The sequence below is a fragment of the Vicugna pacos genome, chromosome 12 (assembly GCF_048564905.1).
Source record: "Vicugna pacos chromosome 12, VicPac4, whole genome shotgun sequence".
Lineage (NCBI taxonomy): Eukaryota > Metazoa > Chordata > Mammalia > Artiodactyla > Camelidae > Vicugna > Vicugna pacos.
Genome location: NC_132998.1, coordinates 16,505,514 through 16,525,941, shown reverse-complemented (window position 1 = coordinate 16,525,941; position 20,428 = coordinate 16,505,514). Strand labels below are relative to the sequence as shown.

The following is a 20,428-nucleotide window of genomic DNA, read 5'->3' as shown; positions in this document are numbered from 1 at the left end:
GTAAAGCCCTTATGCCAGTCCCTGACACAAGTGCGTATGACAGTAACAGAAATTTGTTATTATTGCTGCTTCCTTCGTAGAAGTTTTGCATAAAAGTGACTATTTTTAGATAATCTAGCTGAGTCATGGCTCTTTTAAACTGATATTTTAACCAAATTATCATAGCATGGTAAGGTCTATCAATTTTATAAGAAGAGGCTCAGAAAAACAAACCACAGGCAACACATTTCCTTCTGCATCAATCTCTGGATAGGGCCCTGAATGTAATTTTGGAGGTGGAATGACCAGTTAATGTATTTCAGTCCCCCCTTTCCTTTTCTTTTTTCCACTCTTTTGACTTTATTTTTAGGGCTTTTTCTCTGAGCTGTATGCATGCATATTTAATGGTTGCCATTTTTATTCTTTTTGTAGAATTAAATATTAAATATCAAGCAGAATACCTCCTTTAATTTCCCTTCAGAGTAATAAAATATTACCAGTAACTTTTTCTTGAGATCCGTGGCAATACTCTGTCAAAAGAGAAGTACTCAATAAAGCCAGAGAAACACCTATGGAAAGCTCTTAGAAGAGTATGATTATATATTGGATAGATGAAATTTGTCAAATTAAAGCAAATATCTAAGACATAAGTTAATGCAGATTTGGTCTCAGGAAGCTCTTATACAGAAGTGTTATGATAAATTCTAATTACCAAAGAGTTTTAATGATTAATTTTAATACCTATTCACAATAAGATTACTAGCATGAATAAGAGTAACTCTTTTAAAAATCTTGTAATAGATGAGGTTTGCGATTGCTCAGCAAACACTCCAAATCCCAAACTTTGTACCTAAAAATGTACCTCTGAATTAGCCTTTAATTTTACTGTATCAGTTTATATATTTAGACCAAGGAAGGAACATTAGAGTATGAATTCCTATGTAATCAACTGTCCTCACAAAAAGGAGGTTTCAGGTATCTCTTGGGGACAGTGCCAGGGTGATACTAAAAATACTAACCTGGCAGCCAGAGGCTTGGACCAATAGAACGGATACTGACCATAGAGTTAAAGGGAGGATGTTTCACCAAGACTTCCCCCTGCAGTGCTGGATAACAGGCAAGTGGAGGGCTTTGTGAAGGAGGTTGGGGAGGTCAGGAAGGGGGAGTGTGAGAGAACTGGGATCCTAACCATCTACCGATCGGTACAAACAGTGCGCTCCCTGAAGGAGTGCATATATTCATAGCATCCTTGTGAAACACACTTCTGAAAAGCCAAGCGTGATGATGAAATACCCTGATTACCAAAAGGAGCTTCAAAGAATAGTCAATATTTACTTGTTCTTCATGGAATTTGTTACATTTCTTGTTGACAAAAAAAAAAAAGTGACAATTTCATTCAAATTGGCTGAAAGTTTCTCAAACTCAAAAAGACAAAAACAACTGGACTCAACCTGGAGAAAAATTTGTTGAAAATTCCGTTATTCTTACGTTTGACTGTATTATATTTGCAGATCCTGTCTATTTTATTTTAATAATTATTTAGGACTTCTCCCATGCTTATTTAATCCATTTGAATTTCTGGAGATGCCCAAAGATGTTCTAAACAGTAGCAAAGACAGTGTTTACTTTATATTTTGGAGATCATGGGTCAAATTCTTTTGAGAGCCTGAAATATTAATAAAATAAGTACATTTTTAAGAAATTTTTATTTTCCAAAATTAAAAAGTAATGCATCTTTTCAATTCATGGGGAAAAATCTAAAGAGAAGTTTGATTATATTTATTTTATCAAAGCATAACTTGCTCCAAATAAAAAGTTGTGAAAAGAAAACCCAAAATTTTAGTTTAGGAATGTGTATTTTATTCAGTTGTAAAGAGAATTCTAGTATGAGTCATATGATTCTTTTTTGAGTATCAATTATTATAAGACATTAAAGGGCAAAAACAGTTTGTTTGTTGCCAAAACGGGTGTGTGTTCTTTTAAGGCATTCTTCCACCTCCGCATTTTTTCTTCCATTTTTCTTTTCTTTTCTTTTATTTATTCCTTTACACTAAGATTATTTTCAAAATATTTGTTCTTTTTAATTTTCCCTTTTACAATTCAAAATAATATCTAGATATGACTGTAACTCTGAAAACAGAAGCTTGACTACATTATGGACAATTTTCTGGCAGTTTCACTGCCTGCATTTCAAATTTACTTTGAATACCAATATTAAAGACTAATTTATGTTTTTTTTATTTTTATAAAAAAGCTTACTTGATCATTGTTACAAATTTCAACAAACATTCTTTGAACTCCATCTGCATATAATTATGTAAGACTTTATGGGGGCCACAAAAATGTATGAGAAAAATCTCAGGGCCCTAGTATCTTATAACGAGGAATGGGGGATCAAACATGGTGTTACCTAGACAGGTCGCTAGACCACAAGCCATCTATGATTTGAGTCCTATGAGGAGACAGGGCTACACAGTTGGCATGTAGAGATGGCGCCTCTGTGGAGCTCGTCAGGCTGTAAGGATGATGAAGGGACAGTCTAACTGTCCCTCTCTTTTGTAGGCTAGTAATGAAATCTAAAGACTTCCTTACCCATTCATCATCTGCCTTACGCTTTTATATATGTATGTTCACTACTCTCGTTAGAACAATGTACCTGTAATGAGAGTTATAATTGCTGCTCTCTTTGGGACACACTGCACTAACCGAGGTTAATTTGTTATATTTTGTTGTTAATTATTTGCTCCATAATCATTACCTTATTGTTCTTTAGGGAAAATCTTGGAAGAGATGCTATCATACCTTTTTCTAATTGCTTTGAAAAGAAAGCATTTAATTTGCTTCTTTTTTCATCTTCCTTTTGGTGAATATGCCTTAGGATAGGTACTTGGCAAGGGGTAGACATTTAATACAGTGGTTCACATGGATTCTGTTTATAGTATTACCTCTCATGTTCTTCACGGAGTGTCTTGTTTCTTACAGGACTGTTCTGTTCACTCTGACTTCTGTGGTTGTACTTGTCATTACAACTGACTGGATCAGCTGGGACAAGCTGAATCGGGGATTCTTGCCCAGTGATGAAGTTTCCAGAGCCTTCCTGGCTTCTTTCATCTTGGTCTTTGACCTCCTTATCGTGATGCAAGTAAGTGTCGAATTTTTCTCCTCTCACGGAAGCAACTCCATGCTCTGTTCTCAGTCTAACAAACACTATACAGTGAAAGGCTCCATCAAGCTAGAACGATGCATAGTTTACAGCTGCTGTTAAGGGGGCCTTCTCTGATCATATTTTCAGCAGTTTTGCTGGAAGGATAAGCCAATTGGGCTTTTCTGAGAGAAGCACCAAAAATTCATTGTATGAACATTGCGAGGTGGCCCCCGGAAACCATACAGAATGGTTGTGGGTTTTTTTGCCAAGGCTTCAGGGAACAAGCAAAACAAAACAAAACAAAAACCCCCTGTCATTTAGTAAATAGAAAGCTGCAGAGATGAGGATGCTATAAAGCCAACAAGGCAGGGATAAGCAATTGCCAGAGCAACTCAGGGTTTTAGAGCAGTTGAAATGGAATAATATAAAAATGCTTTTTCTGGTTATGGAAATGATCGTTTTCTTTCAGTATTCACCAGAGATCATTCCATTTTCATGTAAACAATATTTCTGCCCTGCTTAGCAGCAGACTGTTTATACAACAGCGTCGTGCTAACCAGGGCTACTCATGTAATCTTCTGGTGTGAATGCTTCGGGGTCTTAGGGGTGTTTCTTTGAATGGAGTGGAAAGAGACATCACTATTACTTGACATTTTGTCTTGTTCATTAAATGTCCATCCATTTGCTAGACATTTTCTTATTGCTTTCCTAACGCAGTGTTGCACTTCTCCCTCCAGAGGCATTGTAAGTTACCAGAACAAAGGCTTCGTTGCTGAAGGGAAAGTAAACTCCATTGTGTTCTGAATTTGTGTGAGATTTCGCAGGATAGCAGATTGGTTTTCTCATTTCTAGAGGCAAAGAGAGGCCTTTATAAAAGATAGTCTTGAATGTTTTAAAAGAAAATAACGATCTGTTTTATTTTGGGGAGTGGGGGTTAGCCCAGGCTTCAGGTTCAAGATGGTTCCTGGAATATATTACTTAAAAAGTTAAGTAAAACGGAATTCTTTGTCTCATCTGAAAGTTGATGTATTTCCTTTTTTTATTTCCCATGGGATGGTTTAGCCTAGGGGAGGAAGCCCTGGACTTTGAGGAAGGGAGCACTGGCAAGGCTCCTTACCGCTCTTGCCGTGGGACCTCCTCTGGATATTTATAAAATTGAATTCATAGCCCTTAGGCAATAACGTGTCATGCATTACTCGTTTAAGGGCTGTTTTTATCTTCTTTCATCTAACACTCCTAACAAAACACCATCCTATGTAAAATAACTGCTTTGGCCAAGTCACCTAATGGTGCCTCTTTGAACCCATCTTAGAGTCAGAGGTATTGGTATCCAAGTAGACAACTGTCTTTTAATCTGTTTACGCTTGAATATGAGAGCATAAATTTCCTGATTTCCAACTGCCATCCACCATCTTCTCCCCTCTTTATATAGTTTTAATTGTTCTTCCAATAGGTTCACTAAAATCAGGGACTTGAAGTGGGAAAAATGTCATGTTACCATTATGGACTCTCTGAAAATGTACTTCATAAAGAGAGATGGAGGGAAGGACAGTCAGGATTTACACAGGCAGACTCAGCAAGATTTGGAAGGGAAAGGCAGCCTAGATGAAGGAAATGGCATGAAATGTGGAGTCAGTAAAGTGCTGAAGTGTTCAGAGAGTAGCCAGGGCACCAATTGACTGAAAATGGAGAGTTCCCGCTGAGGAATATATCCGTTTGGACCACTTTGGCTACAAGTAACAGTAACCCTGCCGCGCCAGCTTAATCAAAGGGGAAATGTATTACTGCGTTATAAGGATGTCCTGCAGTATTAAAGATGAGGGATGCAGTTGCATTTTAGGGACACATGAAAGCAGAGACTAAAGTGTCACAGGGAACCCAGACCCACTTTTATTCTCCATCTCTCATCTCTCTCTTTTTTTTTTTAACTTCTGCCTTTTTTTCTCTCTCTTACTGTAAAGCAGCTTTTTCAGCTTTCCAGTTCACATGGAAGAAAATGGCCACAGCCAACATCTCAGAAAGAGTCTAGCTCTCAAGTCTAATTCTGGACTCCAGGGAAGGGACAGTAGGGACTGGGCTGTCCTGTACCCATCCATGAACTGACTGGGGGTGAGGCCACCCCGAAGAAAAGCAGGGAGAGATTGGGCCACAAAAGCCAAATTCATAGGTGTCTAATACAAGAAGGGGCCAAAAACGAGGCCCCCAAAGTAGACCTGTTAACTCCTTGTCTTTGTCCAACACCGAGTCAGCCAGTCAAGTCTGTTGACTCATCTCTTACTGTATCTCTTGCAACCTAATCCTTCCTTCTCGTTCCTCTGCCACCATTCTAGTCCTGACTCTCCTCTCTACTACTGTGAAATAATCTCCTGTGGAACCTTCAGCCTCCAGATGTCCCCTTGTCCCATATACCTTACACAGCTCACCCTCATAACTTTCCCATTCTGAAGTGCCATCTTGCATATGTCACATCTCCACCAAAAGTCTTGTCGGTAACTCCTCGTTGTCCAAGGACAAAGCCCACATTGGAGGAGCGATCTCAGTGCCCTCTGTGGTCTGGCCTGGGCTGTGTTTTCTCCCACATCTTCCCCGTTCTAGCTCTACCTCAATGCCAGGGATTGTTGCTTGGCCCGACCACAGCATGCCTATTCCAGGCCATCTGTGAGCCTCTTTTTTCCTCCCCAGATTGTGCCTTTCTCCTGCCCTGCTCGTTAGACTTCACCATTGAAGATTATTCCAACTCCCCTTCGTTAAAGCCATGCAATGACTTCCTCCTTGCAACTCCTGCAGCACATTTCACCTGAACTGCAAATCAGCATTCCGCTGTTTCCTGCTCCGCAGAGCGGAAACCATAGTTCACCACTTTCCATCCCTGGAGCCTCCCTAGCGCAGAGCTTTGCACGGGCAGCAGGCGGCCCTGAGTAATAACTGCTTGATGAGGATAAAGAAATGGCATTTCAGCACTCAGTCTCATGCAAACTCTGTCCCCTCTGGGAGCATCACGTTGAAGTTCACGGGACTAGTACATGTGGTGAGAGAGTGAATTAAAGGAAACAGAGCCCCAGGAGGCATATATAGTCAAACGTTTAAAAAACCTTGAGTACAAATGTCCTTACAAGTCCATAACCAACCAAAATGTGATCTAATCCATTTCATATTCACATATTTCAGACAAAAGAAAAATACGAAAGTAGCAAGATTGCTGGACACGGAGAGAGTGGTTTCACTGAAAGGTTTGCCCTCATTAGAATTATTTAAGCGATTTGAGCGCAATTGACCCCAGGTCTTTCTAATGGTAGGAAAATTCAACTTATATGATCAAAAAATATTTTAATGTTTGGTTAAAAAGAAAAGAAAAGAAACCATTAGAGTATGATACCACTGCTGTAAAGATTTTATTTTAACAAAATTGATAGGTCAATTCTGAATACTTTTCAATAAAGTGTAACTACTGATTTTTATGCATATTCTTTAAATAGGATTTTTCTGCATTTATTGTGAAAACTATTTGTGGTAACATGATTTACTATAGTTTTAGTAAGTTCACTGGAACTAAGGCATAAACAGATGCCAGTAAAATAGTACATGGCTCACATAAATCACATACCACTACAGAACATAAGAAGTAAATTGTAAGGAACCCTGCCCTCTGAGGGAATCTTGTCTCAAATTTGTTTAATGTTTATGTCACTTAACTTTTATACACTCATTTAATTCCTTGCACAAGTATTTAATTTGCAGTTATATTCCACCTACTCAACTTTTCTGTTAGAGCAATGAAAATTTATGCCTATGTAAGAGTTCAAAATATGATGTGTTGTAGAGCAAGGAAAGGACAAAAAAATTGTCTTAGGAGTTCACCAAAAAGAGAGAGAAAAAAAGATCAGTGTAGACCGAGTAGTAGGAGAAAGCTTCAGAGAAAAGATTAGACTAGAATGACAAGCAGCTAAAATTTGAAAAGGCAGAACCATGAACAAGACTTTTTTTTCTCCCCCAGCTGGGCATAGTATTGTGATCTCAAGATAGGAACTCAGTTTTGCTCCATTAAGCTCAGAAAACATTTACAAATTCATCCCTAGTGTGCCTTGCAGCAGGTGCTGGAGACGGGACAGAGCAAGGGACATCAAAGCTCAGTGACTCGGTCCACAGGTGTTTGTAGCCACGGAGGGGAATTCAGAACTTAATAGAATAAATATGAATGGAAAAGTAGAAGCATTTGAGAAAGACTGTCTTTATTTAGATGAATTATTCAGGGAGAAAGTAAAAATTCCTCCCTTGCCACTTTTAAATTCAACCACCCCGCCGTCCCAGGATCCTGCTGCTGATATGAAGACTTTAGATGAAGTCTTCATAAGGTAAGGAACGTTCTGGGCTTTCTACTAGACAAAAAGAGGGAGGGAGAGTGAAAGAGGGAAGAGAGAGGAGAGAGGAGGAGGACGAGGAGAGGTGAGGAGCCGGAAAGATGGATATAGACAGGGATGTCCTGAGGAGCCAGGACAGTTAGTTCTCCAGTGCGCTGGGTGGGTGGATGGAAGCCGGCAGAGTTAGGCAGTGGTGATGACCGTGGGGGCTGATGAAGTTCTCTCTGTTGCTAAGTTTTCATTCATTCTTCCTTTCTCACAAATGCTTTACATAACTGAACTCTAGGGGATTGGGGTAGGGAGATTAAAAAACTGTTGCGTTTCACAAATGAATCAGTGTAGCTTAGCATCAAGATAGCTTCTGCTGAACAAAGTGCCCAGGAGGCAGAGGAAGTTGTGAGAAGGCAAGTTGCTATAATTTATAGATAAGTATGGGAAGGTGTTGTGTTTATGTATACATATATATATATATATATATATATATATACCCTTGAACTTTCTCCTCTTTGACAGCTGCTCCTCTACGAAGTTTCCCTCATTACCCTGTGTGTGTATCTTAGATTTATGTATATGAATAGATACATAATATCAATAAAATATGCATTATATACAGAATGTCTTAGCTTTATCAGCTTCAAAGAGAGAAATTTTTTTAGAAGAGAGGCTTTCAAAGAGAAGAAGAAAGATCCAAGGGTCATATTTTGGTGAAAACACTGTTGGTACATCTTTTCAATACTTCTCTTTCTTGTAATTTATCTACATACCTGCCCGTTACCTTCATACCTACATACCTACATTCCTCCTGTAATGTGTGAGCTTGAGGAGAGGAATTGCTCTTTTTAAGTTTTTTCATTCCCACAGCTCACTCATATTCAGTACAGTGCAGCTTTACCATAAATATTCTGCTGGATGAAAGAATAAATAAAGGAATGAACATAACATTATTTCAGAAAAGCCCAAGAACGTGAGATTTTTTCAAGAACTAAAATGTTTACCAACAGCAGGAAAATGAACCATCAATAATATCAGATTAGGTCATTTCCGCTGAAGTATGATCCCACAGTAGTTAAATATCCAAATAAAAATCTGAATAAAATGGCCAATTAAATGTTAAAAAGGACTCTTTGGTCTAGTTGGAAAGCATTTAGAGAGAAGTGATGTTTCCTGAAAAGTAATTCTTAATGCACTGAAAAAATAATTATGAAAATTGCATGCCACACACATTTCACTGTGTAACATCTAAAAGGTGTTTTTCTTTTTTGTGCATCATTCTCAGAAGCAGGTTGACTCGTTTTTAAAAAATAGACATTATGACTCTTGGTAGACTTTATTTTAAAACTCCTGCAGCCTGACTTTAATAGGGCACTTACTTCTTTTGAGGTCATAATTTTTGAAAGTGTAATCATTTCCTTTAGAACGTAGGGCAGAGCAAAAAAGCATGAACCTCTTTTAATTAAATTGCCATGGTGTTTTGCCAAGTTCGCGTATCTTTTCAGGATAAGTTATTTCAACTGACTTTATTTATAGGCTACTTAGAAAGAAAAGGTTGTTTAAATGTCTGTCCACCAGTTTTAACATATTCTCCAGCTATAGAAATACTTTATATAACTTTCTTCAAATTACTTAAAACGCCTCTTCATGCTTGTTTTACCTCTTTATTTTTCTTACGCAAGGTCTACACTCCTATTTGAAAATAAAGTAACGGTCATTTCTGTTACAGGAGCCACGTGATGACGTGGAATAAGGGTTTATCCTTTAAATAATACCTGGATTAACCATAAATGCCTGTTCCCTTCATGATGTGTATCTAAGAGGTTGAATCTCGAATTTACTTACTGTCACCATTTTGTGCTTCTAACATCATTGTTGGTCCACTGGGGAGACAGATGATTCAAAGAGATCACCTTTGAGAGGAGCCTCAATATGTTTGTTAGTAGCTTCAGCAACTGGTCTCTCCAAACAGTAGACAGACTTACCACGATAAGTCATGTCCGTGCAGCATGATGGAGGTCAGCCAAGTGGGCAGGAGGTGCCAGGGAACACATCTTGGCAGGTGACCCGAGGTATCGGGAACATTTGGCAGAAGGTAATAGATGAGCTGGAAGCACTGGAGTTATTAGGCAAAAAAATAAATAAATAAATGAAAAAGAAAAGAAAAGAAACAGGATCTAATCATGGATACCAGCGTGACAAACACACTCCCTTGAAAATGATACTAATAGTCTGGTTAGCATATAAAATAAATCACAGTTTTGAAACAGGCAGTAAGTTCTATGAGGGATTATTGTGAGCAGGAGAGATCACTCAATTCTTTATGGATAATATGAGAAGAATGTAGCTTGAAGGAATTACAAGATTTGGTTAAGCAAGTGGAAAATAGAGACATTTAAGTTTTATCCCAATTTAAATGCTTCAGACCCTGGGGTATTTTTTTTTTAAAGAGAACTAAAACATGATTAAAAAACTGAGAAGATAGAAGTTCCATACTGTTGCACATGAGCAATAATTTTTTCAAAGCCACACAGAAGCAGCAAAATAGAACGCCCTTAAATTAGTATTTTTCCAGTGGATGCGTTGCTTCCAGGCACTGTAGAATGGTCAGTGCCTGTGACCTTCACGACAGTGTTCCAGCCCTGGCCTTTACCCCAGCTTTGTGTGTATCATGGTTGGCCCTGGACGTCATGTGTAGCATTGCCAGCTTGTCACTGCATCACTTCTACCAAAAAAGTGCGATATTGAAGACTAGACACATTCAGTCCTTTCATTCAGCCCTCCACTTCCCTGGGGCAGGTTTCAAACTGAGAGCATGGCTATACTTCAGGTCGGAGTTTTATGGGTGCATCGGAGGAGGTAATACAAAGGACGTGACTTCCAGCTGACTTACGAGCAGGACCCAGGCAATCGAAGGCTCCTCCCTGCCCTGCTTTGTTTGGAACGTCTGCTGTCCACACCATTCCCACTGTGGGAGCCGTCTGCAAGGATGCAGCCTTGAGAGAGCAAGTGTAGTTGAGAGCGTCTGACAGATAGTCTTTAGGTCAAAGGTCCATTAACTATGGAGTTGGACATGCAAGGCGAGCCTTGGGGAATACGGTGCCTCAAGTGGCTCGAAGTCCAGGCTTGTCTAGTTAGACTAGAGATTGAGTTCAATACCAGGAGACCATAGTGAGAACCCTTCCTGGCGGAAATGAGGAACAAGCCACTAAGAAGAGCAGAATGTGCAGTGAAAACACGACGGGACTAGAAAGAAGACTGGGAGGGAGGGAGAGAAGGAGGCAGGGAGGCAGAAGAAAAAGCAGAAGGCTAGCATTCACTGAGCACGTACTGCATTCTGGGCACTGTCCTGGATGCGAAGCATTTGACACGTGGTAGGAAGCTTAGTGAATGATGGGAACACTCCCGCAGTAGACTAGAGCCAGGGCTCTATTTCTTAGTGGCAGTGGGACCCTGGTTAAGTCACTGCATTTCTAGGAATCAATTTCCTCATCTATAGCATGACAAATTTTTCCTGACCTAGGTTACAGGATTTTTTATGATAGTCTAAAAAAGGCACTTTGAAGTGTGATATTTTTACATATTGAAATTACATAATCTGTATAGAAGAAAATAATTCGGTTGGAGAAAAGTTTCAGAGTTATGCTTTGAGTTACAATTAATCATTCAGGCTTCTTTTGATCTCAGCTAAAGAAAATGATAATAATGTGATGATAATGTGAAGAGATTGGAGTCTCAGTAACAGTGCATTGCAGCCATAATCTGTTAATAGAGATATATACTAAAGAGATGATCCAGTCTCTTACCTGACTATAAGAATCTCCAAAATTCTTACAAAAATGTGAATTCTCAGGCTATAGGAAGATTGCCAGAAGTTTCTGGTTTAGTGAGTATGGTGCTGGGGGATTACTAGGCACTACAGATGATTCTTGTGATCGTGGTCACCTGGAAGCTGGTTAAAAATGCACATTCTTGGGTCTTCTTCCTACAGCTAGCGGTACCACAATTACCAGAGGATTTGCCTGTGAAAATGAGTTTTTATTTAGCCCAGATTTCCCTGATTTCCCTGAAACTCACTGCTCTAAGGTAATGCCCTAATAGTGAGTGAATGTCTGCTGTTACACAATTCAGATGCTATGTATAAAAAACCCCAAGAAAATTCCAAATTGCCCGATGGTACTCAGTATTTATTGCATTTGATGAAGTTTGGAGAATTATTTAGAATTTTGCATTTTTCCTATAAAACTATATCATTCCTGTGGTACATATTATGAAAAGCTGAACAGTTAAAAACCAAATGTGTACCTGGTGTATTTTTCTGTAATTTTTGATGAAAATGTATTTTACAAATATACCCTTTGCTGAAAAGTATATTTATGTGTAAGATGCTGACCATGTACTTAACCTTTGATTTCAATAGCTGAGTACATTTATTTGGCAAGATGAATAAGATGTAAACTATAGGAATAGCATAAAGGCATTTATTTCTCAGTTTTATAACAAAATTAATTTATTTTAAAAAGTATTTGGGAAAAAGTCAAAATTACTTGTTTATCATTCTTTCTGTTCATTCTAAAGTGGATGGCTGCCAAGGAATATCCTTTGTTTTGACGAACATGGTAATAGGTATGGATGCAAAATTAAGAAACTTGGAAACCTAGAGGGGGTTTATGTCTATGCAGTAGTACAGTAGGAGCCAAAAAATTGAAAGGAGTTGTTGTGGGGAAAGAGAGAGAAGACATAGAGGTGGCAGCTGCTCTAGGTAATAGAACTTGGGAGAGAGAAGATTTTCTGAAAAGTTCTGCTCTATCATATACAGGGTTATAGCCAGTTTCCCAAGACAATGTCAGTTAAAATATATATATATTCTCCAATCATTTTGGCATTATTTTCCCCTTTCTTTTTTTTATTGAAGTATAGTCAGTTACAATGTGTCAATTTCTGGTATACAGCATAATGTCCCAGTCATGCATATATAAATTTATTTATTTTTGTATTCTTTTTCATTAAAGGGTATTGCAAGATATTGAATGTAGTTCCCTGTGCTATACAGAAGAAATTTGGTTTTTATCTATTTTTATATATAACTGTTAACATTTCCAAATCTCAAACTCTCAAATTTGTCTCTTCCCACCCCCTTTCCGTAGTAACCATAAGATTGTTTACTGTGTATGTGAGTCTGTTTCTTTTGTAGACGAGTTCATTAGTGTCCTCTTTTTCCTTTTTTGTTTAGATTCCACATATGAGTGATGTCATATGGTATTTTTCTTTCTCTTTATGGCTTATTTCACTTAGAAAGATGATCTCCAGGTCCATCCTTGTTGCAGTAAATGGCATTATTTTATTACTTTTTATGGCTGAGTAGTATTCCATTGTATAAATATACCACAACTTCTTTATCCAGTCATCTGTCAATGAACATTTAGGTTGTTTCCTATTGTAAATAGTGCTGCTATGAACATTGGGGTGCATGTATCTTTTTGAATTAAGGCTCCCTGTGAATATGTGCCCAGGAGTGGGATTGCTGGATCATATGGTAAGTTTTTAGTCTTTTGAGGAATCTCCAGAAAAGGGAATTCTAATAAAATGAGATTTATAACTGGAAAAACCTCTAGTCTTATGATCTGGGTCAGGATAATGAACTATAAAAAGGACATAATTTGATTAGAATAAAATGAGTTGATGACATTTATCAGACAGACTATATCATGGAGAAGACACTAAACTCATCATCTTCAGCATGGTCCAGGGGTTAGTTCTTTCTGCATTTGCATGATTAGCAGCTCAAAAACATTTTCTGTTTCACTTCTAGAATTCCCTCGGTAATATATTGTGTATTTTCTGCGGCTGTCCCAATGAGATAAATTCTTAAGTGAATAATGGAACATCTTTCTAAAATGACTGATTCTCAGAGATCTAGAGTGTTTAAGCACTCTCGCTATTTCTGTTCAGATTCACGGGACACTTCATTTCACTACAAAAATGGCTTTCTGATTCTCTCATCTCTCAGTAAGAATAAGTCTGATGTGTCTTTGAATGTTATAGAAAATTATTCTCATCTCTGAATGACTGTAACTTGCTTATGAGGTCAGAAAGAGTGGATGATCACCTCCAAACTTGATGGAAGAGGACCAGTGTAAATATTTTCAACAGTTCTTTTGAGCTCTGTTTTAAAGCTGTGCTATAAAAAAGGAATTTGCACATCTAATTAATATACAACTGCAGACATCGCCAGGGACATTTTGATGCCAATTTACCAGCAAAGATATGACAATATACACACCACCAGCTGTGACTGAAAATATCTGGTGTGGTAAGCAAAATAATGCCCCCCTCACACACACACACTCACAGATATCCACACCCTAATCCCTGGAACCTCCAAATATGTTAAGTTACATGGCAAAGGGAGATTAGGTTGCACTGAAATTAACTTTTCTAATCAACTGAACTTAAAATTGGGAGATTTTCCTGGATTTTCCAGGAGGGTTCAGTGTAATTACAAAGGTCTTTAAAAGAAGAAGAGGGGGCAGTATCAGTGAGATGACAGAACGCAAAGGACTTGGCCCATCGTTGCTGGCTTTAAAGATACAGGAAAAGGACCAGTAACCCAAGGAATGCAGGTAGCATCTCGAATCAGAAAAGGGCCAGGAAATGGATTCCTTCCTAGAGCTTCCAGAAAGAAGACAGACCTGCCAGCACCTTGATTTTAGCTCTGTGAGGCCCATTTTGAACTTGTGACCTCCAGAACCATCAGATAATAAAGTTGTGTTGTTATAAGACACTTAGTTTGTAGTAATTTTTTTATAGCTGTGATAGGAAACTAATAAGGCTCAATGTCCCCACATCTCTACTGACGTGGGGTATTATTGATCTTTTAAATCTTTTGCTAGTTCAAAGGTCAGAAATATCTCATTGCACCTTAATGTTTTCATAATTAGTTAGATTGAGATTATTTCCTTCTGCTAGATATTTAATGGATATTAAAATTGCTTTATGAACATCCAGCTCATGGGCTGATCCTATTTCATTATTGAGGTTCTATTTTTTTCTTATACATTTGTTTGACTGTTAAATTTTTTTTTTTTTTTTTTGCTGTTGGTGTCTAACGCATGAAGAAAAGCGTTTACTAAGTTTTTATCAGGAATCTATGGTGAATTTTTGTAAAATAAAGCAGCTTTTCAGCATTACGAAAGGTAATCACAGATGTGCTCTCTTTTAGTATGTTTTATACCTTTAAGCTGTCAATGTAATAAACTATGAGAATAGTGGGTAGGGGTATAGCTCAGTGGTACAGCACATGCTTAGCATGCACGACGGTCCTGGGTTCAATCCCCAGTAGAGCCATTAAAATAAACAAACAAACAAACAAACCTAATTACCTTCCCCCGCCAAAAAAAAAAAACCCAGCAAACTGTGAAAATAGACTTCTTACCTTCATCCTTACATCACTAGCATATATCCCACTTTGTGATAGTGCATTATTTATAATATACTGCTGAAGTCAGCTTCACAAGTATATTTATAAATGAGATGTGTGTATCCTTTTTGCTGCTGATTTTTATCATGGTTATGTAAGTCCTACAGATGAACCGAAAGCCTCTGTCTTTTGCTGTGCCCTGGAACCATACAGAAGCTGTTTGTGCTACACTCTGTATCATTCCATGCCTTGTTACACATTTTCTTTCTCCATTCCATTTTTGTATAATGCCAATAATCTCGATAATGTTTAGAGAGAAAAGAAAAATACTCATTATCTCAAACTGCTCTTTTGAGGTTGAATCCCCCGCCCCCATCTTGTAAAATTAGAGAGTTGGGGTTTTTTTGTTTTTCCGTCCTTAAGCCAGTCCTGTAATTATGGAAGAAACGGGATGAGACATAAGAAAGGACCTCCTTGGCAAAGTGTTATTGACAGCATAGCTTCTGGTTGTAGATTTCTTTTCCTCTGATGCCTTATTATTATCGCTATGACTGTCATTTTCATGATCATAATTATGTCTTATGTGAAATCCTGTTTATACTATAACAAATTATAAATACATTATTAATTTATCTCTTATTATGTCAGTGCAGACTGTATTAATAGTAATGACCAGGACAACAGAGATAATAGCCCCATGTTATTTTATTATAGTCAGAAAATTTCAGCAGAACTGTGTTGAATTAGGGGTACTACATTAAATATGTATTGATTGTTTTTATTGAAGTATAGTTGATTTATAATATTGTATTAGTTACAGGTGTACAGAAAAGTGATTCAGTTATATATATATTTTTTTAGACTATTTATTATTATAGGTTATTACAAGATACTGAATATAGTTCCCTATGCTATACAGTAGGTCCTTGTAGTTTATCTGTTTTATATATAGTAGTGTGTATCTGCTAATTCTATACTCCTAACTTATGCTTTTCACCTTCCTTTCCTCTTTGGTAACCATAAGCTTCTTTTCTGTCTCTGAGTCTATTTCTGTTTGGAAATAAATTCATTTGTATTATTTTTTAGATTTCACATATGTGGTATCATTTAATATTTGTCTTTCTCTGTCTAACTTCACTGAATATGATATTCTCTAGGTCTTCCCATGTTGCTAAAGAGAGCAATCTTTCACTCTTTTTTGTGACTGAGTAATAATGCATTATGTGTGTGTGTGTGTGTGTGTGTAGAATATGTATAACTTCTTTTCATTCATTTGTTGTTGGACACTTAGGTTGCTTCCAAGTCTTAGCTATTGTAAGTAGTGCTGCTGTGAACATTGGCGTTCATATATCTTTCCGAGTTAGAGTTTTCATCTTTTGTGGATGAGAGCTCAGGAGTGGGATTGCTGGATCATATGGTAGTTCTATTTTTAATTTTTTAAGGAACCTTCACATTGTTTTCCATAGTGGTTGTACCAGTTTACATTTCCACACAACAATGTAGGAGGGTTCTCTTTTCTCTTCACCCTCTCCAGCATTTATTATTTGTAGACTTTTTGATGATAGCTATTCTGACCAGTGTGAGACGATACTTCATTGTGCTTTTGATTTGCATTTTTCCAGTAATTAGCTATGCTGAACATCTTTTCATGTGCCTGTTGGCCGTCTGTATGTCTTCTTTAGAGAAATATCTATTCAAGTCTTCTTCCCATATTTTGTCTGGGTTGTTTGGTTTTTTGATGTTGAGTTGTATGAACTGTTTGTGTATTTTGGAAATAAACTTTTGTCAGTTGCATTGTTTGCAAATATTTTCTCGCATTCTGTAGATTGTCTTTTTGTTGGTTGTCTAGGAGTTTTATGGTGTCATATCTTATATTTAGGTCTTTAAACCACTCGGAGTGTAAATTTATATATGGTGTGAAGGAGTGTTCTAATTTCACTGATTTACATGAGGCTGTCCAGCTTTCCCAATACCACTTGCTAAAGAGACTGTCTTTTATCCATTGTATATTCTTGCCTCCATTGCCAAAGATTGATCAAGTGTAGGTATAGGGATCTATTTCTGAGCTCTCTACTCTGTTCCATTGATCTATATGTCTGTTTCTGTGTCAATACCACCCTGCTTTGCTTGCTGTAGCTTTGTAGTATTGTCTGACGTCTGAGAGGGTTATACCTCCGGCTTGCTTTCTCCTCAGGATTGCTTTGGCAATTCTGAGTCTTTTATGGTTTCATATACATTTTAGGATTATTTGTTCTAATTCTGTGAAAAATGTCATGGGTAATTTAATAGGGACTTTATTAAATCCATAGATTGCTTTGGGTAGTATGGCCATTTTAACAATATTAATTCTTCTAATCCAAGAGCATGTAATATCTTTCCATTTCTTTGAATCATCTTCAATTTCTTTTATCAATATTTTTTAATACTCAGCATATATATCTTTCATCTCCTTGGTTGTTTATTCCTATGTATTTTTTGATGCAAATTTAAATGGGATTTTTAAACTTTTTCTTTCTGATATTTTATTATTAGTATAAAAAAATACAACAGATTTCTGTTTATTATTTTATATCATGCTACCCTGCTGAATTCATTTATCAGTTTTAATAGTTTTTGTGTGGAGTCTTTAGGGTTTACTATACATAGTATCATATCATCTACATATAATGAGAGTTTTAATTTTTCCCTTCTAATTGGTTACCCATTGATGTGGTATATCACATTGATTTATTTGTGTATGTTGAGCCATCCTTCCAATCCTGGAAGGAATCCAATTTGATCATGGTCTATGATCCTTTTTATATATTGTTGGATTTGGTTAGCTAATATTTTGATAAGGACTTTTGCATCTATATTCATCAAAGATATTGGCCTGTAATTTTTGTTTTTTGTAGTGTCTTTGTCTGGTTTTGGTGGCTTCATAGAATGACTTTGGGAGTGCTTCCCCCTTTAAATATTTTGAAGTAGTTTGAGGATAGGTTTAAGTTCTTTTTGTATGTTTAGTAGAATTTCTCAGTGAAACCATCTGGTTCTGAACATTTGTTTGTAGGGAGTGTTTTTATTACAGATTCTATTTCACTTCTAATTATTGGTATGTTCAAATTATCTGTTTCTCCTTGGCTCAGTTCTTCTAGCCTGAGGCAGGCTGTATGTTTCTAGAAATTTGTCCTTGTCCTCTGAGTTGTCCAATTTGTTGATAGATAACTGAGCATAGTATTCCTCTTATGATTTTTTGTATTTCTATGGTATTGATTGTTATTTCTCCTCTTTTATTTCTTATTTTGTTTATTGGCTCCTCTCTTTTCTTCTTGGTGATCCTGGCTAGATGTTTGTAGATTTTATTTATCTCTTCAAAAAAAAAATCAGCTCTTGATTTATTGATATTCTCTATTGTTTTTATAATCTCTATTTTGTTCACTTCCTCTCTGATCTTTATTATTTTCTTCCTTCTGCCTGACTTTGGACTTTATTTCTCTTTTTCTAATTCTTTTAAGTGTGGTAGGTTAAATTGTTTATTTGAGATTTTTCTTATTTCTTGTGGAAGGCCTGTATCGCAATGAGTTTCTTAGAACAGCCTTTGCTGCATCCCATAGATTATGTAAGGTTGTATTTTTATTTTAATCTGTCTTGAGGTATTTTCTGGTTTCCTTTTTGACTTCTTCATTGACCCATTGGTTTTTTAGTAGCATGTTCTTTAGTCTCCATGTAATTTTTTCTCTTGTTTTTCTTTCTGTGGTTGATTTCTAATTTCATAGCATTGTGATCAGAAAAGATGCTTGGAATAGTTTCTATCCTCTTGAATTTGTTGAGCATGCATGGACCATCCATGCTTGTTTTGTGTTCTAGTATGTGGTCAGTGCTAGAGAATGTTCCATGTGTGCTTGAACAGAGTGCATAGTCTGGTTTTTTTTTGGGGGGGGGTATGTAGTATCCTGTAGACATCCATCAAGTCCAGTTGTTCTGTTGTGTCACTTAGTACCTCTGTTGTCTTATTGATTTTCTGTCTGGAGGATGTCACTGATGTCAGTGGAGTGTTAAAATCTTCTACTATTATTGTATTCCTGTCAATTTCTCCCTTTATGTCTGTTAGTATTTGTTTCATATATTTCAGTGTTCTTATCTGGGTGCATGTATGTTAATGAGTGTAATATCCTCTTCTTCTATTGATCCTTTTATCGTTATATAGTGTCCTTCTTTGTCTTTCTGTATGGACTTTGTTTTAAAGTCTATTTTTTCTGATGTGAGTATTGCTATCCCTGTTTTCTTGTTCTTTCCATTTGTATAAAATGTATTTTTCCATCCCCTCACTTTCAATCTGTGTGTGTCTTTCACCCTAACATGAGTCTCTTGTAGGCAACATATTGCAGGTTCTCATTTATTTTATCCAATCTGCCACTCTGCCTTTTGATCAGAGCATTTAGGTCATTGACATTTAAAGTAATTATTGTTAGGTACATACTTACACCCATTTTAGACTTTGTTTTCTAGTTGATTTTGTCGCTCTTTACTTCTTTTTCTTTTTCTTTTTCCTTTTGTTGTTTGATGGTTTCTTTCCTTTTGGTTTTTGTGATTCCATTGTATGTGGTTATTCTCATTGTCAAGAATGTTAACCCATAACTGTATCTACCTGCTCTAAACTGACAGTCATTTAAGTTCAAACACATTCTAAAAGATCTACATTTTTTTAGTTCCCTCCCTCACATTTTATGATTTTGATGTCCTATTTTACATCTTTATCCTTTTGCTGATAATTGTAGTTATAGTTGCTTTTACAATTTTTTTTTGCTTTTTTTTTAATGTATGTACTGGTTTATTTAAGTGATCTTCAATCCTTTTATATATTTGCCTTTCCTATTGTCTTATTCCCTTTCCTGTAGATTCTTGCTTAGTTTCTATTTAGAGAAGAGTTTTCAGTATTTCTTTTAGATAGGTTTAATATTGCTGTATTCTTAGTTTTTGCTTCTCTGTGAAATTCTTAGTTTCTTCTTTGATTCTGCCAGGTAGAGTATTCTAGGTTGGAAGTTTTTCCCTTTCAGGATTTTATATATATCTTGCCCTCCCTTCTGGCCTGCAAAGTTTCTGTTGAGAAATCATCTGATAATCTTATGGGGGTTCCCTTGGAACTGACTTTTTATTTTCTCTTTGTGCCTTTAAAATCCTCTCTATGTTAGCTTAAACTTTGCCATTTTAAGTATGATATGTCTCAGTGTGGGTCTGTTTGGGTTTCTCTTGTTTAGAACACTCTGTGCTTCCTGTACCTGGATATCTGTCTCTTTCTTTAGGTTGGGAAACTGGGCAATCATTTCTTCAAATATACTTTTTATCCCCTTTTCTCTTTCTTCTTCTTCTGGAACCCCTATTATGTGCAGGCTGGGATGTTTTATATTATCCCATAGATCTCATATGTTGCTTTCATTATTTTTTTCAGTTGTCTTTCTGCCTGCTATTCTGATAGGGTGATTTCCGTTATTCTATCTTCTAGATTACTTATTCATTCTTCTGCATTATTTAGTCTGATAGTCATTGCTTTTAACG

General features: G+C 36.8%; 1 protein-coding gene across 8 annotated transcripts in view; it reads left to right on the top strand.

Moving 5' to 3' along the window:
• The window catches only part of TMEM117 (transmembrane protein 117), a 442,837-nt gene that overhangs the window by 360,243 nt on the left and 62,166 nt on the right, over positions 1-20,428 (top strand). For 6 of the 8 annotated variants that reach the window (XM_072972955.1, XM_031683081.2, XM_072972954.1 and 3 more), the window contains one exon: positions 2,962-3,121. In XM_072972955.1, the coding sequence (XP_072829056.1) occupies positions 2,962-3,121 (160 nt within the window). The other 2 variants (XM_072972957.1, XM_072972959.1) reach the window with 2 other exon arrangements.